This window comes from Caretta caretta, chromosome 17 (assembly GCF_965140235.1).
Source record: "Caretta caretta isolate rCarCar2 chromosome 17, rCarCar1.hap1, whole genome shotgun sequence".
In the NCBI taxonomy this organism is placed as follows: Eukaryota; Metazoa; Chordata; order Testudines; family Cheloniidae; genus Caretta; species Caretta caretta.
The window spans coordinates 19,714,607-19,737,812 of record NC_134222.1 but is presented as its reverse complement, the minus strand read 5'-3'; the positions used below and the strand labels follow the sequence as shown (position 1 = coordinate 19,737,812).

General features: G+C 45.3%; 1 protein-coding gene across 1 annotated transcript in view; it reads right to left on the bottom strand.

Moving 5' to 3' along the window:
* The window catches only part of YWHAG (tyrosine 3-monooxygenase/tryptophan 5-monooxygenase activation protein gamma), a 41,496-nt gene extending 19,739 nt beyond the window's left edge, over positions 1-21,757 (bottom strand). The window contains exon 1 of the mRNA XM_048824478.2: positions 21,571-21,757. Within this exon, the coding sequence (XP_048680435.1) occupies positions 21,571-21,657 (87 nt within the window). The 5' untranslated portion in view covers positions 21,658-21,757. The remainder of the gene's footprint in view (positions 1-21,570) is intronic.
* Positions 21,758-23,206: the final 1,449 nt, after the last annotated feature.

Genomic DNA, 23,206 nt, shown 5'->3' with positions numbered 1-23,206 from the left:
CAGTACGAAATTTTGAAATTATTCTAGTCGAATTTTCAGAAGCACTTTTATTCATTCAGTCGTGTCCCCACTAAAGCGCGTGAATTCGGTGGAGTGCTTCCACAGTACAGAGGCTAGCATCAAATGTCAGAGCAGTGCACTGTGGGTAGCTATCCCACAGTTCCCACCGCCCACTGGAATTCTGGGTTAAGCACCCAGTGCATGATGGGGCTAAAACATTCTCACGAGTGTTTCTGGATGTGTGTCGTCAGTCGCTCCTCCCGCCGTGAAAGCTATGGCAGACAATCGTTTCGCACCTTTTTGGCGTGCGGACGTCCCGCTGCTTTCAGCAGACGGTGCAGTACAGTGCACCGCTTCTCTTCTTGTACTATGAATCCACCTTGCATTTCCTCTAGTCTTATCTACTCTCTCTCTTTTCCTCATCGACTGCTTCCGTTGCGAACTCTGCTCGGCCATCACAAACCGATCAGCACAGCTTCTGCTACCAACTCTGCTCTCCCGCTCTTGCCCCACTACTGAGCTTCTCCATGTTGTCTGTTCTGGGCTCCCGCCTCTGTGAAAGCTACAGAAGACAACCATTTTCCACCTTTTTTCGGCTACTGTGAACTGAACAGCACCTCTTCCGCTGCCACTCTGCTTTCCTACCTTTCGTGCCCTTTTTCCAGGATTACCCGTGCAGGTGCCATAGCGTGGCAAGCATGGAGCCCGCTCAGATCTCCATTGCGGTTTTGACCATTGTAAATACCTCGCGCGTTATCCAGCAGTATATGCAGTACCTGCACAACCAGGCGAGGAAGGGACGACAGCGCAATTACAATAGTGATGAGGACAGGGACACAGATGTTCCTTGAAGCACTGCATGTGGCAATTGGGAGATCATGGTGGCGTTGGGCCAGGTTCATGCCGTGGAATGTTGATTCTGGGCCTGGGAAACAAGCACAGACTGGTGGGACCACATAGCGTTGCAGATATGGGATGATTCCCAGTGGCTGCGAAAATTTCGTATGTGTAGGGCTACTTTCATGGAACTTTGAGACTTGCTGTCCCCTGCCCTGAAGCGCAAAAAGACACCAAAATGAGAGCAGCCCTCACAGTTGAGAAGTGAGTGGCCATAGCCCTGTGGAAGCTTGTAACGCCCGACAGCTACTGGTCAGTCTGGAATCAGTTTGGAGTGGGCAAATCTACAGTGGGGGCTGCTGTGCTGCAAGTAGCCAATGCAATCACTGAGCTGCTGCCAACCAGGATAGCGACTCCGGGAAATGTGCAGACCACTGGGGATGGCTTTAACGCGCTGGGGTTCCCTAACTGCGGCGGAGCAATAGACAGAACGCATATCCCTATCTTGGCCCCGGAACACCAGGGCAGCCAGTACGTAAACTGCAAGGGGTACTTTTCCATGGTGCTGCAAGCACTGGTGGATCACAAGGGACGTTTCACCGACAAACATGGGATGGCCAGGAAAGGTGCATGACGCTCTCATCTTCAGGAACTCTGGTCTGTTTGAACAGCTGCAGGAAAGGACTTACTTCCCAGACCAGAAAATTACTGTTGGGGATGTTGAAATGCCTATAGTTAACCTTGGGGACCCAGCCTACTCCTTAATGCCGTGGTTCATGAAGCCGTACACAGGCACCCTGGACAGTAGTAAGGAGCAGTTCAACTATAAGCTGAGCAAGTGCAGAATGGTGGTAGAATGTGCTTTTGAACGTTTGAAAGCACGCTGGCGCAGTTTACTGACTTGGTTAGATCTCAGCACAACGAATATTCTAACTGTAATTGCTGCCTCTTTTGTGCTCCACAATATCTGTGAAAGTAAGGGGGAGACATTTATGGTGGGGTGGGAGGTTGAGGCAACTTGCCTGGCAGCCAGTTTCACACAGCCAGACAACAGGGCTATTAGAAGAGTGCAGCAGGGTGCACTGTGCATCAGAGAAGCTCTGAAAGCCAGTTTGATGACTGGCCAGGGTATGGTGTGATATATATATATATATATATATATATATAAAAAGGAAATAAAGTCACATTTGTTAAAAAACATTCTTTATTATTCGTTTCACAACACATTGAGAGAAATCAGAAGGTAGACTGGGGAAGGGGGGGGTGCTGGGGAAGGGAAGGACAAGTCCAGAAACCAAACCAAAATTTCGGATATGCCAGCTTTCTGCTGCTTGTGCAATCCTCTGGGGGTTGAGTGTGTGGGTCCTCAGTCTCCCCCCCAACCCCATGTTCTTGGGCGTCTGGGTAAGGAGGCTATGGAACTTGGGGAGGAAGGAGGGCAGTTATACAGGGGCTGCAGCGGCAGTCTGTGGTCTTGCTGCCTTTCCCGCATTAGATCCACCATACAGCAGAGTATATTAGTTTGCTCCCCCATGAGCTTGACCATAGCATCCTGCCTGCTCTCATCATGTGCGTCCCTCCTCTCTTTGTGTTCATTTAACGCTTCACGGGACTCCACAATTGTTTGCCTCCATGCATTCAGCTGGGCCCTATCAGTGAGGGAGGACTGCATGAACTAGGCGAACATGTCGTCCCGAGTTCATTTTTTTCACCTTCTAATATGGACCAGCCTGTGGGACGGAGTAGATAGGGGCCATGTTGAAACACTTGCACCTGCGGGAGGAGAAAAAGTGGGTAGTATTTTAAAAGATACATTTGGGAGAACAAAGGGGACACTTTCTCAGTGAAACATGCAATTCATAGTACACAGCACATGTTTCTTCTGTACAAGGTTGCATTTTGCTTCTTATACTGAAGTGCCTGCCACTTTGGTGTGAGTAAGCCATCACACGCAGCCAGGCAACAGAATTCAGCTTGCAGGCAGCCATGGCAAGCCCTAGGGGCCCGCGGGGTTCTGCTTCTTCCGCATTCATTTCAATGCTTTCAAACTGCCAGGCCCCCTTTCCCATAGCAAGCAATGCCTGGTGGGTTTGCCATATAAAAGGAGGGCCTGCAGGTTCTCTGGGATGATCACTTCACACAACACCACCATCCCCCACACACCTCCCCCCCATGTGGCTCTGAGCTGGGATGAGCCCTTTAAACTAAACGCGAACAGCCCAGCACGGCTGGGGTTCCCCGCACGCCTCCAATCAGGGTCTCACTCACCAGAAGTGCCTTCAGCAGGGTCATGGTCCGGGAGCCCACATTGGGAGTGGGGGGGAAGCTATTGAGTCCAGCATTAAGAATTAGTTCCTGGCTGGGGGGGAAACGGATTCCCCACTTGCCACCTGTGCACTGTCCTCTTCATCCTCCAATAACTCATCCTCCTCGCTCCGTGCAACTCCCCCCTTGCAGGTGTCCATGGACAGTGGTGGCGTCACCCCCCATAATTGCATGCAGCTCACGGTAGAAGAGGCATATACGGGCCTGTGACCCAGAGTGCCCGTTTGCCTCCCTGGCTTTTTGGAGCATTTGCCTGAGCTCCTTGATTTTTGTACAACACTGCTCTGTGTCCCTGGAGTAGCCTCCTTCCATCATGGCTCTGGAAACTTTAGCATACATATTTGCATTTCTTTTTTTGGAACGTAGTTCTGCCATAACAGATTCATCTCCCCCAACATTAAATGAGATCCAGTACTTCCCATTTGGACCATGCTGGAGCTAGTCTGGGAATCCAGGACTGTGGGGTCTCTTGTTATGGTGGACTCTGCATGGTCGCCTGTGATGGTGGACTATGCTGATGGTGACCAAACAGGAAATGAAATTGAGAAGTTCCTGGGGCTTTTACTGCCTACCTGGCTAGTGCATCAGAGTTGAGAGTGTTGTCCAGAGCGGTCACAAGGGAGCACTCTGGGATAGATCCGGAGGCCAATAACATCAAATTGTGTCCACAGTACCTGTAACCCGGAACTGCGATCTCGATTTTAGCACTACTCCACTTGCTGAGGTGGAGTACAGAAATCAGATTAAAGAGCCCTTTAAATCGAAAAATCGGTTTGGTCATGTGGACGGAATCAGTTTTATTTTAAATTAACTCGGCTAATTCCAAAATAACTGTGTACTGTAGACCAGGCCTTAGAAATGCTTAAGTGGAATTCATTTACTCTTGAAGTCAATCCTCTGATATCTGATCTACGCCCACTACTTGGCACAGGATTGTAGAGATCCCAAGGTTTACACTCTTCCAATGGCCATTTTATCAGCACCAACGTATGGAGAGTCTTGCATAACCATTCTTCCGGATATCATGCCAGTGTTCATTTAGCTCTGCATTTTTTCCTGCAGGTTAGCCTTATTTTACACGAAGAGAGGAATAGATGAACCCTTGCTTCTGAGTGGAATCTCTCTCATGTTTCTGTACTGCTTAAAAGAGTGGGCCTGGACAACTGAGGATCCCCTTTGGTCCCTTGTTCAAATCAAGTTACCTGTGACCAAGTTCATCAATTCAGCACCAATGACACTAAGTTCTCAGTATATAATGCTACAGTCCTCCTTAAGTTACATACATGAAGAGCTCTGTGCAGCTCAAAAGCTTGTATTGGACCAACTTCTGTTGGTGAAAGACAAGGTATTACCTCACCCACCTTGTCTCTCTGTAATACAGTACATCTAAGGCAACAGACTTTGGTTAAACACTGAGCTAGCATGCACTTAAGAATCCAGATCCACAACACCAGGACCATGCATGCCACATTTTGTCACCTTCGGTATCATGGGTTGCTTGTGTGCATTTTATTTTTTTGCAGCGAAAGATGTAGTTTGAAACTTGGAGAAAGTTCACCCTGTGCACTTAGTTTAGTGAGGTAGTTAATTTAACCTGCATAGCATCCAACATTTTCTGGTTGTTACACTAAGTTTGTCTGTTTAAATTGGTCATAAAAAGGAACTTCATTTAGAGATAAGCAAAAAGAGTGTTACAGTACTTTAGATTGACATTTTATTGTAATAGGCAAATAAGAATTGAGTTTTATCTTGTAGACTTGTGCTGCAGATGTGTAGATACTTTCAAACTCTAATATTACAGTGGCATAAATGCTGTGAACAGATGTTGCCAGAATTTACTTGGTCTGCATTTTTAGTTTTAACTATTCGTTCTGGAGTTGATCCTTCTGGCTTAAACAAAAAGCCAAGTTAGCTAAACCTTCACTGATGTAGCCACTTGACTGCATCCTCAAATTTTTTTTTTTTTAACTCCAAAAAGGTCTTTCCTCAAAGATTTGATGCTCTCTGCTAGTCACCAACACGACAGAGCCCTTGAAAAACGAGATGAAAACATGGCTCTACTAAAGTCAATTGCAAAACTCTGTCTTCCACAGGGTGAAATCCTGGCTCCACCAAAGTCAATAGGAGTTTTGCCATTTGCCATTAGTTTTAGTGGAGCCAGGGTTTCACCCTATGGATCAGATTCCAGCTGACACAGACAAAGCAACGACTTCAGCAGCTTGTATTACTTTACTTCAACTTAGAATCTGGCCCTGAATTTTCAGCCGCGGCTGACATTTAAGCGTTAGCCCATTCTAGTGGTACAGTCTACTTAAAGTAGTTTCCATGCCCATGTCAAACATGCAGCACTATTGTAGCTGTCCCAAAATTACCCATCAACTACAGACAGTTCAAGAAAGCACTTCCAGATACTCCAGAACCACTACTGTCCAAATGGTGAAGCATCTGCCAGTGAGACCGATCCCTAACCTAGTAGTCTAGAGGCTTGCTATCGCCTACTAAAAGCCAAATCAAAGAAATACCTCCATGCGAAATGGCTGGGTGGCAGGTGCTTTGGTGAAATTCAGCCACTATACACAACTGGAGAGGATGCAAACAGGAATACCATGAAGGCAAGATAAATTAATGTGGGGCTACAGGCAAGTGGAGACTTTTTGTACTATTAAAGTTCTGCATTCAAAATAAATAGCTGAAAACATTTGAGGGAGGAGAGAACATAACACAGGTTTATGTTTTTTGGGGTTTCTTAACTGGTTTATTTTTAGCAATTTCAAGTTTTATGTAGATGTTCAAAAAATGAGGGTTTGAGACTGAGTTCAAACAGCACTGCATTAAAGCATACTAGGGAACCATTAGTGTGCAGGAGTTGGTCTATGCAGACCAATACATACACGTGTTAGCGTGCTTTAGACATCACATCCCAGTCCACATTACTGCGCCATGTAGACAAGCCCCTTAAACATTTCTGGTGTTTATTCGATAAATACCAATTTCATTTTTTATATCATGGCGTTCTATTGGTTAAAACTAAAATCAGAAGTCCTAAACATAACCCACGAGGCACCCACATTAAAGCAATTATACGTACTTCATGTCTCCTTAACACGACTTTTTCTTGTAGCCAGGCACTGTAGCTGCCATTCTTAAGTGACCCAGAATGAAAAATTGTACAACCACTACACTATTGATAAATACTTTGGTTTAATACTTGAAATATCTCTACGTAGTGAGAGGACATGGAAACAAACTTGCTTTTGGTAAACAACTAGCTGAGCACATTTACGGATCCAGACTAAGTGTAGTATAACACCTGGAAATTTAACCCCATCCCTGCTGCGCTGTCTCTGCCTCCTCACTCTGGCAATTTTCTTCTGTATCTCTGCAGCTGCCTCTGCCATCAGCTGTTCCACAGAGGAGTTTCTCTTTAGCCACGCTGCCAACACCATGCCTTCAGCTGCATGAGGTCACTGTCCTATTCCCAGCCTTGCATCACTTGTGACAGCAGGTTGTAGCTTTACCCAATAGAGAGTTGAGAGAATTAATTGCACATACAAGCTGTGCGTTCTCAGTGTTCAGAAGTCAAGAGTTGGGCTCTCTGGTTAATGAGACCTTGTGAGTTTCAATTCATATGAGATAGTTTTAATATACAGTGAACTAAGCCTCAGAAGGATTAACAGCTGAATAGCTGAAAGTTAGCAGGGATTTTTTTTTTAAATGACAGTCATTTTATTCATTTTTTCTGACTCCTTCAGATTAGTCTCAGGATTGGATGCTTTGCTGTTCGCACGAAACATCCTAGTATGTACTGGCAACTGTATCAAAAATATCTATTGATCCTCACTCAGAAAAAGAGCTCAGGGAATCTTAGAAGTACCCCATTAAGCTTCCATATTTGTAGTCATCAGGGCATAGGCCCTAACACTACAGCTACTAAAAGGCAACGCTTCCACCTACACTAGGGCAACTCCACTATACTATCCAGTAAAAGGCAGTGGTACTTAAGCGTTATGGGAGGTTGCAAAGACAAGTGAAACATCAAGAAAAGAACTGCACAGTCCACATTTTTAAAAGCCTGAAGGAGCCACAGAACGTTGAAAAACCAACTTACTTTCTGCCTCAACTCTACCCCAACGCAGACTTCCCATTCAAGCACTTCAGTGATGACATCAGATCAGTACAAGTACATGCAATGACTCGTTATGCAGCTGTTGGGCAATAACCCTGAAGACACTCAGTGAAATCCCTACTTGTGTATAGTTATCCAGTTTCCCCCAAAAGAAACCTTTTTACCTTTAAGGCTTTTTACTAACGTCAACCAGCAGTTTAGAGACTGCCACACTAAGACCACTCTTGTTGCTTCTAAACAATAACTCAGTATAAATGTGTAAGAAGTCATTTGATACAATTAATTTTGCATACCATTGGGTACACTTACCATCCAGGAAGGGAATACAGAAACAACGAGGGAGGTGAATGCTAATTAGTTTTGGACTGGAAAGAAGTTAAGAGACTGAATTTCTTCAGCAAGAATAAGCCAGTGTGTTGTGGGGAAGGCACTCCTTGATAAACAGTTCCTTGCATATTCACTTTTCAGCTGGTTTGTGTCCCAAATGCAAATTTATGAAATTCATCCATCCCATGCTCTGGGCATTCATTCACTGTTCCGAGCATGGAGAGGGGGTCATGCATATGCTCTTCCCCATGCTTTATAACACAGCATTCAATATTAACAGCAGCGAAGTGGAAGCGGCATGTGTGCACAGACAGGAAGGAGGTGGAGTGGACCAGAGATTCTGTAGTAGTGTTCTTCAGGCCACCCAACTCTCCCTTAAACAAGGACTGAAAATTTTATTTAAGCAAGACTTAAAAAATCCCATTTAAGGGGTCCTCTCAGAACCCTGGCTCATCCAAACAAGCCAATGTTTTTAAAAAAGTAAATGGATAGTATTCCTTTTGGATACTGAGTAGCCACCGTGGACAGTTCTTGGAGACAAAGGTGACCAGCTTCCAACTCTTTCAAGACAAAAGAGGGAAAAGGATGTCCATTTAAACATTAAAACTGAATGCTAAGATTCTGGCAAAAGAGAATGGCCAAAGCCTGGTGACCACAGAACAGATGACCTAAAGGTCCACACCAATCACCATGTTAAGATTAAGAAAAGGAGTACTTGTGGCACCTTAGAGACTAACCAATTTATTTGAGCATGAGCTACAGCTCACGAAAGCTCATGCTCAAATAAATTGGTTAGTCTCTAAGGTGCCACAAGTACTCCTTTTCTTTTTGCGAATACAGACTAACACGGCTGTTCCTCTGAAACATGTTAAGATTGACTCTGGAAAGATGTGACAGCCACAATCAGGTTTGAAACACCCTGAAACCATAACAAGAGCAGAGGTAAAGCAGAAATGCCATTCTTAATTTCAATTGTCTTTAAGCATCACATCAAGTTATGCATTACACACAGGAGTTTGTCCCCTCCAATATTAACAAGTCTTACAATGGGTTCCTTCCTTTTTTGGAAAGATGGCCACCAGCTGAAAGCAATGTACCCTCAGTTACAGAGCCCCTGGCTGCCAGAGATGCAAGAAACCTTGGCTCGCCAGAATCAAGCAAGAGATTAATCACTTAGTCAACAACCTCACATGGGTTTAAAGGGGTTTTGTTTGGAATCTCTAACACTTTTATGTTAGGTTTCCAATCCACTGTCTGGTATGAAAGCTTTCACAAGCTTCTCGCCTTCTTGGGGGGGAGAAGAGGGAGTCAGAGAGAGAGAGAGAGAGAATGAATCTAAGTGGCAAAGGAAATACCATTTCATATGGACTGGAATGAAATACTTGGAACAACATTAAGTTCCAAAGAACAGGCGACCTCAAGTTCATGTGAGCCAGCAAAGTATGGTATAATTGCTGAACCCTTGTTACTTTCTGAAAGCATCATGGGTACACTAACTACTCAAAATGTCAAACCAAGAAACTCAAGCACGCTCATGCTAACACCACAATACTTTTTTTTTTTTTAAAATAGTGTTCGCTTAATAACCATGGAAATTTAGTATGTCAGCTGCTCTTCCATGACAAGTCACCGGGACCAGATGGCATTCATCCAGAAGTTCTGAAAGAACTCAAATGTGAAATTGCAGAACTATTAACTATGGTTTGTAACCTGTCCTTTAAATCAGCTACTGTACCCAATGACTGGAAGATAACTAATGTAATGCCAATATTTAAGAAGGGCTCTAGAGGTGATCCGGGCAATTACAGACCGGTATGTCTGACGTCATTAGATAAATTAGTTGAGCATTAGGGCAAATTAGTTGAGATAATAGTAAAGAATAAAATTGTCAGACACATAGAAGAACAAATTGTTGCACAAAAGTCAACACGGTTTCTGAAAAGGGAGATCGTGTCTTACTAATCTATTAGAGTTCTTTGAGGGGGGTCAAACAAACATGTGGACAAGGTGGATCCAGTGGACACAGTGTACTTAGATTTCCAGAAAGCCTTTGACAAGGTCCCTCACCAAAGGCTCTAACGTAAATTAAGTTGTCATGGGATAAGAGGGAAGATCCTTTCATGGATTGAGAACTGGTTAAAAGACAGGGAACAAAGGGCAGGAATAAATGGTAAATTTTCAGAATGGAGAGTGGTGTTCCCCAAGGGTCAAATCCTATTCAACTTATTCATAAATGATCTGGAGAAAGGGGTAAACAGTGAGGTGGCAAAGTTTGCAGATGATACTAAACTGCTCAAGATAGTTAAGACCAAAGCAGACTGTGAAGAACTTCAAAAAGATCTCACAAAACTAAGTGATTGGGCAACAAAATGGCAAATGAAATTGAATGTGGATAAATGTAAAGTAATGCACATTGGAAAAAATAACCCCAACTACACATACAACATGATGGGGGCTAATTTAGCTACAACTAATCAGGAGAAAGATCTTGGAGTCATCGTGGATAGTTCTCTGAAGACATCCACGCAGTGTGCAGCGGCAGTCAAAAAAGCAAACGGGATGTTAGGAATCATTAAAAAAGGGATAGAGAGTAAGACCGAGAATATCTTATTGCCTTTATATAAATCCATGGCACGCCCACATCTTGAATACTGCGTACAGATGTGGTCCCCTCATCTCAAAAAAAGATATACTGGCATTAGAAAAGGTTCAGAAAAGGGCAACTAAAATGACTAGGGGTTTGGAATGGGTCCCATATGAGGAGAGATTAAAAAGGCTAGGACTTTTCAGTTTGGAAAAGAGGAGACTAAGGGGGGATAGGATAGAGGTCTATAAAATCATGAGTGATGTGGAGAAAGTGAATAAGGAAAAGTTATTTACTTGTTCCCATAATATAAGAACTAGGGTCCACCAAATGAAATTAATGGGCAGCAGGTTTAAAACAAATAAAAGGAAGTTGTTCTTCATTCAGCGCACAGTCAACCTGTGGAACTCCTTGCCTGAGGAGGTTGTGAAGGCTAGGACTAGAACAGGGTTTAAAAGAGAACTGGATACATTCATGGAGGTTAAGTCTATTAATGACTATTAGGCAGGATGGGTAAGGAATGGTGTCCCAACCTCTGTTTGTCAGAGGGTGGAGATGGATGGCAGGAGAGAGATCACTAGATCATTACCTGTTAGGTTCACTCCCTCTGGGGCACCTGGCATTGGCCGCTGTCGGTAGACAGGATACGGGGCTGGATGGACCTTTAGTCTGACCCAAGTATGGCCGTTCTTATGACCCATTCAGAGGTGAACTATATCTAAGGCTGGTTATTATGGCACATGGGAAAAAGTCTGACTAGTATTACCATACTAATCAGTTTTTAGTGACAGAGGAAGAATCATGGCACATTTTAATTAGTATGAAGCTGCTTGTAAAAAGAACTGAACATGCTTAAAGTAGTATAAATTAAGAACCCTTATACTCCACTGCACCGGCTACAGCGAGCCTAATTTGTCAATATTCACAGAGGCTTGCTCAGCTGGCCTTCTTCTGAAGGGATCTGCATATAGAAGAGGGTAGCTTTCTTTGTTATGAACTCATGACCACGACCAATAGCCTTACTTAGGATGACATGACAGCCCATGGAACCTCGTTCCACCTGCTGAAGCCCAACAGTTGTACATGTGCCTTTAACTGTTAATCCCGGACACTTACTAAAGCTAAAGACTAGAAATCAAGAGCACCCCCACATGACAGGAAGCTAACAGTGACTAACAGATACTTCCTCTTATTCTTTTCTTTTTGAAAATCTGAGTACTTTACACTTGAGAATATTACCTGTTCTACCCAAACCCCAAGTAAACTCAACAAGGAATGCTGCCTGATTTATGTAAACAGAGAATCATTAAGATACCAAGTTTAAAAACTAATTGACAGTTTTAGTCGTTTCCCCATAGTCTTTATGGAAGTATATTCCTTGAAGGCAGAACAAAAGATCCATGGCAGTGATGAGGTGTCTCACTATATCAGACCTTGATTTAAGAACCACAAAAGAAAATCAGAATACTTAGCTTTTGGCTACCAATATCCACTGGGTTTATGATCAAACTGCAGAAAGTTCTAGTTTGTTTGAAATTTTGCACTGCATTTTCTCAGATACTGGTTTAAATTCATTGCCGCCAACTCCCTCCTGCGCCTGTTCACTCTCTAAAGTCATTTTATTGCCTTGAGAGAATTCGTTTGTGCTTTATGAAGCACATCAAGTCCTTGGATAAATATCAGGTCTTGAAAACCTTTTGTCCATAGCAAGTAACAGACCTCCAGCTCATGAGTTGGAGAGCAGCAGCAGCTTGAAGCAAACATGATCTTGGTCAGTTTCACTGCTTCCCAACCAAACAGCCCTAAAGTTGAGCCACCTAATTAATTTCACTCCACTGCTCCTTGTCACTTCAAGAAAAAGATCTCAGCAAGAGGAGTCTCTCCACTTCTCTATCCAGTGCACCAAATAGCAGAAGAATGGATTTTTTACTGATGCTGAGGAAATACATTGTGAGAATTACAAATGACTAAACAGAAGACTCCCTCAATATTGCTATTTTTTGTTCAAAAATGCTGTTAGACTGCATTAACAGCAGTGGTGAAACTGACCAGGATTGAACCATTTTCACTCTTCCACATCTAGGAAAGCTTTGAGTGGCAGTAGAGAGAAGGGATCTGAAGACATCCAAAAATGCATGGGTAGGGAGGAAGAGACATGAAAGTCCAGGTAAAGGAGTATTCTGAAGAGAAGCAAAGCAGAAAGACAAAGAAGGCTGTAAGATTCCCCCTAGTGTGACCTAGTATGAAAAATGCAAATGTTTGTTTATTATTGTCATTGTATGCAACGTCTAGTGGGGAGATATGATTAAATGTTAAATTCTGGGACCCAATGTGCCAGACAAGAATGAACATTTGAGTGGGTTTCCCAGGACATACTTGGGAGGAGGTAAATGCAAGTTCCCACCTTCAGACCCAACCTTTTGAAGCTATGCTTGAGGAGAAATCCATTGTGTACGGATTACATGTTCCCAGGGATCCAAGATTGAAGGCCCAAACTGTATAAAGGAAGGACTCTGATTCACGATGGGTTTCTGTTCTGAGCAAAAGGTGTTATGAACTTGTAACAAGAGGAAAATCCTCTATGTGGGGTTGAAGGATTGACTCCTACCAGAGTCCTTGTGGGACAATCTCTGGTAAGATTAGCATGCATGTAGGTTCTTTATTGTTTTACTATGTTTTCTCTGTAATGCTTTCACCTTAAGAATAAACATGCTTGCTTAGAAAGAGCTGTGTGGTACCTTATAGCTATGGGCAATTATGCTGTTTATAGCCTCTGAGGTGAAAGCAAAGCCGATCTGCTTACATGGTCTGACTTGCTCGGGTACTTGCAGTGCAGGAAGGCAACTGTGCAGCATGAAAAACCCTCAGCCAGCTGCAAGAGACGTGTCTTCGCCAAAGAGGCAACAACTTTGGAAGACAGAAGCCTAAGAGAAAGATTCCTAGTCCCAGCAGCTGAGCCCAAGATAAACTGGATGCTTTCCCTTATCCTGCCTGACACCACCTAGGCCCTACCACAAGCAGGGTCTACAAACATGCTAGCAACATGAGGAGCAGCTTTCCTGCGCTTAGAGTGGTGTACAGTAGGTCCCTCAGCAGGGTTCTGGACGTTAACCTGAATGCCTCCCCCTTCAATTTTGATAACTTCTCTTGTAGGCATCATCCACAGTGCCTGTTTTGTGGCTAGTGAAACCAGGTTGGCCAAAAGCCAAGGGGCAAAATGGAGTCCTCAGTTTAAGCCAGATAAGACAAACCAACAGCAGCAAAGGTGTCAAATAATGCATGTTTCAAGATAGCATGAAGACTCAATAGGATGTGCTTTAGTGGTCCATTGGCAGGGAGTTTTCAGTTTAACGGTCTGTGTGGAAGTACGGTGTTAAGGTTGCATAAGGAATTCTGTGATCAATTTAGATTGCTGTTTCTATAGCTGTTTGTAGGACTGAGTGTTTGATAGTACATTTTTCCTTGATTTGCATTTAGCAACCTCTGTTATAACTTCACTGTTCTGGAATATGCACCAATGTGCCACCAGTATGCCAGTCAAAACTACGGCAAGGACAAAAAGGGTCTGATGGGTAGGGAAGGGAGAGCAGCATCCAGCTGACCTGTGACAGGCTCTAAGGAGAATGAGCCAACTCAGATCCACCTATGGATAGTTAATTGCCTAAACAGCTGGGCAGCGAATCATAGAACATCACAGTTGGAAGGGACCTCAGGAGGTCATCTAGTCCAACCCCCTGCTCAAAGCAGGACTGATCCCCAATTTTTGCCCCACATCCCTAAATGGCCCCCTCAAGGATTGAACTCACAAACCTGGGTTTAGTAGGCCAGTGCTCAAACCACTGAGCTATCCCCTTATGAGAACTCAGTCTAGCCCCAGAGCAGAGAGGTTCCTCCTCAGGGGAGCTAGTCAGGAAACTACTCGCCACAGTGTCTCCCTGGAGAACAGAGCAACAGGTCCAGAAAGAAGGTGCTCCCAAGACAAGGGACCAAAGCAGTCCAGGAGAATGAAGTGGGTGTGGAACCCCGAGGAGCTACTAGGGAGTTGCTCAGCAAAACACACTGGTAGGGGAAGACTGGCATGTGGCTGAATGCCTAGCAGAAACCCAAGCTCCAGGCAGGGAATCCACCCTAAGAGTGATCAAGGTTGGTGCACTGTCATTGGAGTAACTGAGTAAAGCTTTTGGTTGTTGTGTTGTCATTTTCCATTAAGTAAGATGACCTTCTAAAGAGAGCACTTTAATACTGGAAAGCCTGCTTGGACTTGTTTATACCCAGATGAAAGAAAACAGAGGCAGGGTTCACCTGCGGCCTGCACCTGACTGCGGGGGGTACATTGGGGTGCCCTCCACATCTTTACAGGGTCCATACACCAAGAAGTGATTTTATATGCATGTCATGGTGAAGCTTGTTGCAGTGATCTGCAAGAGTCTCCAGTTCTTGTAAACCAGCCATCCTTAACTGGCAGGGTGATTTGATGCAGCAAGTCCCAAGAGTAATGCTACGCTCACCTTGACAGAGCCTCCTCACTCTTGCACCCAGTCACCACCAACAGCGCCTGACTACCTGCGGAGTCTCCTTTATCTAAGGCAACATTGTCTACATCTAGCCCTGCCTTGCTATGCTGCAATGTTATTCAGGTTCAAAATCTATGAACTCTATCATAACCACTTATTGTTTTATAATATTACTGTTAGCTGAGCTACTTGTACTGAAGTGCTGCTGAGTATGGCAGCCAGGTACAGTCTTCAAAGTCAAACCCAGTGTGTTTCTTCCGTCTTGCAAATAAATCTGTAGGTTTTCCCAAGATGTACATATTAAATAACTAAAGTCAGGGGAGTTCTGCTGGGAGGTAAGCAAGTGTAGAAGACTCCAGGCTTTGGCTGCTGAAGACGATGGCCAGTTTAAGATCTTGTATTTTTATGTAGAGAGATTTCCTGCCCCCATTTTATTTATGCAGTGGTGTGTGGTTACCTATTCTGTGAAATAAGCTGTTAGTACACCTGGAAAAGGATTTGAACATGGGCAAAAATCAAAGTGTCAACTAGCCACACAGTACGCAGCTTTGAACAAAGTACTTAAGGCAGACAAGCAACAGAGTAGCTATGTTTGCTGAGGCAAACATCTTGGTAGACCCTAGGACTCCAATGCTAAAAGTCTGTCTCTACCTGAGCTATGAGTCAGGCTTTCAAGCAGACTTGTAACACAACCACATCATCTGTGGACTGGGCACAGAGAAGATCACTACTAACCCATGGGTTGTATTTACCTATTTTAATGTTATAAAAATATAGACTAACCCTCAAGAACCCAATGCCCTGCTACAGACTAGGGACCGAATGGCTAGGCAGCAGTTCTGCGGAAAAGGACCTAGGGGTTACAGTGGACGAGAAGCTGGATATGAGTCAACAGCGTGCCCTTGTTGCCAAGAAGGCCAATGGCATTTTGGGATGTATACATAGGGGCATTGCCAGCAGATCGAGGGACGTGATCGTTCCCCTCTGTTCAACATTGGTGAGGCCTCACCTGGAGTACTGTGTCCAGTTTTGGGCCCCACACTACAAGAAGGATGTGGAAAAATTGGAAAACTTCCAGCGGAGGGCAACAAAAATGATTAGGGGACTGGAATACATGACTTATGAGGAGAGGCTGAGGGAACTGGGATCGTTTAGTCTGCAGAAGAGAAGAATGAGGGGGGATTTGACAGCTGCTTTCAACTACCTGAAAGGGGGTTCCAAAGAGGATGGATCTAGACTGTTCTCAGTGCTAGCTGATGAGAGAACAAGGAGTAGTGGTCTCAAGTTGCAGTGGGGAAGGTTTAGGTTGGATATTAGGAAACACTGTTTCACTAGGAGGGTGGTGAAGCACTGGAATGGGTTACCTAGGGAGGCGGTGGAATCTCCATCCTTAGAGGTTTTTAAGGCCCGGCTTGACAAAGCCCTGGCTGGGATGATTTAGTTGGCGCTGGCCCTGCTTTGAGCAGGGTGTTGGACTAAATGACCTCCTGAGGTCCCTTCCAACCCTGATATTCTATGATTCAATGACAGTAGGATGGTCTGTGGCTCTATTGGGCTACCTTGCTTCTTTTTGTAGGTCTTTGCTACATACCTGCTTTTTTCCATATTACAACTTATTCCAACTGTCTGAGCAAAACCAAGTACCACCTACATGAGTGTTATTGCCTACAACTTGAGGGAATTACATGATAACAAATTAGCAGATCCTGTCTAGATATAGAATTTTTTTTTCATGTCAGTCTACCATCAGTATTACGAATGTAAGTGCACAAAAAACAGGAAGTGAAAGAGGCTATAATTACGGCATATCTTTCCACACGCAGATTCCACCAACATGTCTCTCAATTCCTGCAGCTGCATAAAATAGGTCGCCAAACATTCAGAAAGTGATTTTTCTTCATTTTTAGCTAGTTCAGTAAAATTATGCTCCACGTAGTTCAGGCTGCAGCCCAATTTGCCATAGCATCCAATACTGGAGTTCCATAAAGACTTAGGTAGCTCTGCCATAGCATTTAGGGTCAGTGTACCAGGACCCCTTTTGTGGCTGCACTGAAATCATGCAAGGCAACAGCAGGAAAAGATGGGACCAGAAATTCAAACAGTTCCTATTTCGCCTCATGTTTTATCTTCTAAAGCCACTTCCCCTCTGAATTCCCTACTTCTCATTGTGCTCCCCTCCAAGGTGTGGCTAAAATCACCTCCTGCATTCTTTCACTTCCCTTGAGTTTGGTGAAGCCAAAAAGATTTAAAAATTAGTCACCCTCACAGTCCAGGTTCTGCACAGCTCCATTCCAGAGTACATATTGGCTCTAGGTTTCTCCTTCCCCATGCCTACCAATTTACTCCTGCCTAGTCATTCCACACTTAGTATGTTTTTTCCATTTTGACCCTTAAGACTGGAACAGCCTCTATGATATTAGTCAACTACTCTTCCATATCCCTTTCTAGTATTTTTGTTCTTCCGTGAGGCCTTCCGATAAGCCAAACACTTGTTGCACAATTAAAATTTGAGCTCTTCAGGACCAATGAGAAACTTGGAAATTATTCACTCAAGCAGAGTACAGCAGGTACATAGGTACAAACCTCTCCCCAAGAACAATTTGTACTTCATGTTTACTGATGTCCTACCCACACACTGTGGTCTACTAGTGTTATGTTCTTGATCCAGCAGCAATTGTAAGCTCCAAGCAGCAGTAATCTCTAGTATTTATCTACTTGTATAATGCTGCATGTACAGTTATAGTACTATAGATTACTACTAGACTATCACACTATAGCCTAGTATTCTATTATGTAATACAGACATTTAGATACCTGGAATCAAGTAACCAGGGAGTCATCAGCGAACAAGAGACATTTGCTGAAAACTTTTAAAGCCATCCCTAAATCCATTCTTTTTATCAACTGTGTGTGTGTGGTTTTAGACACAGCTTAATGATTTCCTGTAACAATAATATTTTGGACACCTGCTTTAAGAGAAACATTCATATAGGGTTTATTAGTTTCCCCAAACTTTCCATCCCCTGAAAAGTCTATTGCTGGATTCATTAATTTAGTAAGTGAAGACAAATAAATTTCTCTTAATGTAACAAATATGAAGGTGATTCAGTATTAAAATGGCATAACTGAATTTCCTGGGAGATTAAAAATGTTATCGGAGACAAGAAGTGACTGAAGCTAGACAGAACCAGGGAGATAGTTTGGACTGCTCTTATTACATGCTGCATAAATGCAGTCCCTATAAAAATTTTGCTCACAGAACCCTGAAGAATACAAAGACCACAGTCCTGAAGCCTTAAAATGCTTCCAAACACTGTCCTTCAAAAGTGAGTTTCTTACAGATAGTCAGTGTTCACTGAAAGACACTCCCATCTGGCAGGACAGGTGGAATGATCAGGCTGAAAACTGTAGTATAGATGTACCCACCGAAAAGCAGACAATTCCCCAAGCATCACATGACTTGGATGGTTGGAAGGACTCCACCTCAGAAAAGCCTGCAAAGGCGTCACCACTCCATTACACCTAATGGGTATTGATCGATCCATCATGGCATAAGCAGCTATACAAGAGTAAGCTTTAAGGTAAGTTAGGTTAGCCTCCTAGAGGCCCAATTCAGACAAAAAAAGCTCATTCCACTTAAGGCACTGACAGGGTTCCTAAGTGCCCATACTGATGATCTGTTCCAAGTCTTAGTAGCCTACTCAGGGAGAACAACCAACCTTCTCTAGCTGGCTTTTTAGAAATCAAGCTATAAATTGACATTATGACAGACTGAATAGTTAGAAGAATACAGAGACTACTCCAAAGAGAGACCGATCAAGAGCCTTATAAGAATATAGTTTTATCCTGATCCTCCATGGCAAATGCAACACAGTATACTCCATTTTACTGGGACATCTCAATAAGCCTAATGAGCTCAAAGACTAAATAGTATTACTAACCTGCTTAAACAGAATCACTAATAAGTTCTGTTTGCATATGCCCTAAGTGCATCAATGGGTTAAATGGTTTTAGCAAGTTAAAAATCCTGCTTTTAATAAAGATGGTTCCTACTAGAAAGTCAAGTGTTGAAACACTGAATAATAAGATGACTGCATTTTCATTCAGTACATTTTTTCTATTTTAAGTCTTTTCAGAAGGCTTCAAGAGTACAGAAGAACTCTACTGTATCAAACTGATTCTGAACCCCTTAATAGAATGACTGCATTTAAGAACTCCCAAAAGGATGTGTTGGGCTCATTTAATTAGGTAACTGGAAGCTGCATCACATACAGTCATTAAGTTACTGATGACCATTCAAAAACTGAATTGTCATTTTAAAAAGGCAATTATACTTCAAGTATCTGTTGTTCACTCTTAGCTATTGCTCTCTACTTAAAGAGTTTCCGCTAACAGAAGAGCCACTGCAAATATTTAACGTCTTATCATAAAACTGCTTTGTACAACAGGAAGCAAATATGAAATTTTGATGTAATAAAGCTCGTTATTTGCCTGTCAGGAAGTGATAGGCACCAACTGTGGAAGGACAACTGAAAAAGACTTAATAGTAGTTTTCTGCAGGCAATATCAATCCAGTTGGATCACTGTACTATTACATTTCAGCATTACCTTGAATATATGCAATTTGCATCCTCTTTGCTACCACCTGGGTGCATTGCAGCTTCTTTCACTGAGAAACATCAATGTGTTGCTACGGAAATGAGCGTGAGGTCACAAGCCTCCTGCACAACTGGAGTTGGGGGATGGGATGGGACAAATACCAGGCAAAACTAAATGTGACATCCACTGATGGAATTGAGCTCAAATTTAAGCAGTACTCTACAAGTATTGTAAGAACAAAGCTCCTCTTTTTGTTTGAGGAAGTAAGAGGCTTTAGCACAAACAGTCCCTAGTGTGAATCAGTTTCTAATGGCTGAACTGCATCAACTGGAGATGCAGCATTATTCCAGATTGCTGTTTCAGTGATGGTCAATAAAAGATTCACCCTCTCCTTGATTAAATGAGAATTTTTCTTTTAAATCTAGAACTGGTGTACGTGTGCTAGCCAAGTTTTTGCAGGAATGGAAATATTGCAATAAGGCTACTCCTTGTTATGTCCTCAGCCATATTACACTCTGCTTTGAAATAGTAATAGATACATTACCCATATAAAATAAGGTTTAATACTTGCACTCATAGCAAGCAGCTGCCCTGAACTGATAACTGAAGCCATCAGTACAGAGACAGAACTGTATACAATTCATATTGCAGTAGAGAGGATCATCAGATATTAGAATCCCTGAGTACTGTCAAGCTATTATCTTATTCTGATTTTTCTATATTTCATTTGATATATCTCCTCCTTTCCCATTCTCAGTCAGGTTTTGACAACTCTGTCTATTTGAAAAATTGAAGACTATTGACAAAATGGTGCAATATAGGCACAGAGAGCTGCATCCTAGACAGACTGCGACATTCCAAGATCAGCATTCACTTTTCTTCAGCAAGGGAGGACACCCCAGCTTCTCTTAAAGGCTCAGACCTGACTAACAAGGCAAATATAAAGAACAGTTTTCCCCTTTAAAGCAACCCCTCCCTCCCTCCACCCAGTCTAGCCTCTCTGCAATATGACAAATGCAGAATCTTCTGGAATGACTTGATACTACCTCCCACGATTGCTTTGTTTGCAAGATCAGATCAGAGTGATTTCTTACTTATCGATTTCCAAATGATGTCTGCATTTATTAATAAGGGACATTAAGTATCACAAATCAGATCAGTCTGATAAACGCAGTCTCTTTATTTTAAGAGTGTAAAACGAAAATAAGGCTAAATCCATAAATCTTGAAACAAATGTAATAAAAATAAACTTAAACTCAGATCATTGAAGAGACAGGTATACGCTCTTCCCAAATACAGGACAGAAGACATGAAAAAGGGATGCATTAGAGAAACTGAGAGATGTTTAACAGCTACAGGGAAAGCCATGCATAAAAGTCCCTCAGTGTGATTATTTATAAATTACACACACAATCGTGAATTCCCCTGAGCAGCACCGCGACCTCTAAGAAAGCAATTTAAATGGAGCAGTGAGATCGGGTGCTAGAGACAACGTACACGTCAATCTCTAAGATGAGGTTTTTATAGGTAGGATCCAAAGATCTCAGGTTCCAGAAGAAGGCTCCCTGAGACCTGCCAGGAGAAGCAGGGTAAGGGAGGTGGCAGAGGATGGAGGTGGATGTGTGTAGTGGGGGGGGGGGGGGGCGCAGACGAGCTGAGTTAATGGGAAAAGCTGGCAGGGAGCGGCACCGCCCAGACACAAGGCAGGGCGAGAAAGGGGGAAAAGCGACCCGCGCCGGCACAGCCCCCGGGCTCCTCGGACCCCGCTGGGGAAGCCACAGCCCTCCGACCCGCCCTCCGCACCCCCACGGGACGGAATAGCTTCGCCATCAGCCACCCCCCCAGGAGCAAGGCGTGGAGGTCTCCCTCTCCGAGGCATGCCCCCCGCTGCCCCACGACACCCCCAGCCCCGCAGACCAAACCCCGAAAACAGGGAGGGAGGGAGGGCGGGCGGGCAAGCGACCCCCCCCGGCCCGGGAAGGGGTAAAAGGGGTAAAAGCCCCGCCCAGAAAGGGGGGTGGGGGGTAGAAGGGAAGAGCAAAGGGGGGCACAAGCCTGGCAGGCCACTTGTGGGGGGGAGAACCCCGTTAGCGGGGGACCCCCCCCCAAAGCACGACCCACGCTCAGCCCTCGGGGCAGCCCCCGGCCCGGGGGCGCCCCGCCCGGGGAGGGGGGGGACCGCAGCCCCAGGGGGAAGGCGGGGGCGGCCCCGCACCCAGGGGTGCGCGCCCCGCGGGGGGAGGGGAGGCAGGACTCACGTTCTTCATGGCGGCCGCCATGTCATCGTAGCGCTCGGCTTGCTCGGCCAGCCGGGCTTTCTGCACCAGCTGCTCGCGGTCCACCATCTTCCCGGGCGGGGGCTGGGCTCGCGGGCGGCGCGGCGCGGCGGGAGAGGCGGCGGCGGGGCAGCTCCGGCTGAGGCGGCTCCGGCTCCGGCTCCGGCTCCGGCGGCGGCGGCTGCACACCCGGCTGCTGTGCGCGCGCCGCCCGCGACCAGGACAACCCCGCTGCGGCCACGCCCCCTGCACGCGCGCCTCGCTCCGGCGCCGCCCCCCACCCCCGCCCCGGTCTCTCCCGCGCTGGGCATTGTGGGGGTTGTAGTTCTCTCCCCGCCCCCGCCTTCGCGGGCCTCAGCCTGAGCCTGCAGCGCAAGACGCCATTTCCCAGCGCACCCCGCTCAGGGGCGCATTGGAGGAGTGGGAGGCCCCCCCGCCCCCAAACGCTCACAGCCTCTCGCTCTCTTTCTCCTCACAGTGGCACCCCCAGGCTGTGGGGCTCGGCGGCGGGGCCCGAGCGCTGACTCACCGGCTGCAGCCGCTCCCCCCACAGCCCGGGGCTCAGGGACCCCAGCAGCCCCCACGCGGGGTAACCCGCCACCGCCTCCAGGGAGATGGGCCCGGCTTAGGGTTGCCAACTTTCCGACCGGACACAACCGAACACCCTTGCCCCGCCCCTTCTCCGAGGCCCCGCCCCCCTCGCTCTCCCCCACCCTCACGCGCTGGCCGGCCATGAGAGTTGGGCGCCTGGCTGATGTGGGACCTCTCCCGGTCCTAACGTGTGGGTGCTTCCTGCCAGGAGACTGTCCCGTAATCACGCTTACATCTGGCGTGGCGGGATTGTCAAAGAAGCCCATGGGAGCCAGCCGCTAAACCCCACTGAAAATCAATGGTTGTTGAGCACCTAAGTCCCTTCGGCACCTTTGAAAATCCCCAGTTGTCTGTAGGCCTCAAAAAGCACCATTGCCCCCCGCTGTAGAGCAAGGGAAGATGAGGCGCAAAGAGTTGCGTGCGTTGCAGGTTTTGGGTGCCCATCTTGAAACGTGTAGGGCCTCGTTTTCAGAGGGGTGCAGCGCACGCAGCTCCTGTTAACTTCATCGCTCAGCACCTCCGCAAATCAGGCCGGGGGCGTTTCCAATTGGGCAGCCAAAACCAGAGGCCTCTCAAATGAGTGGACACTTTCAAAAGTTCAGGCCTACGTGACTTGTCCGCTGTCACTCAGTTGACAAAGCCAAGTTTGAAACCCGTCTCCTCACTTCCATGCCACACCATATTGGGATATTATAACTATGGCTACGGACCATCCAACGTTGCCATTACAGGGAAGAAATGCTGACTAGTTGTTCTGCCAGGAGGGTTGGAGTTTATACCTGGCTCTACCACTGTCTTCCTGGGTGACCTTGAGCAAGTCACTTAACATTTCTGTGACTCCCAGAGTTGCCATCTCTGATGATTTTGTCATGAGTCTCGCCATATGTGGTGTTCTTCTTTATGCCCCAAATCCTACAGAAAAGTGGGAATTTCAGCCGGCATTCAAAAAAAAGAGTTTCTATCTCTCATGGTTGCAGAGAAAAGCTTGAAAAAATGATCAGAGTATCTCCTAAAGGCCCCAAAACAG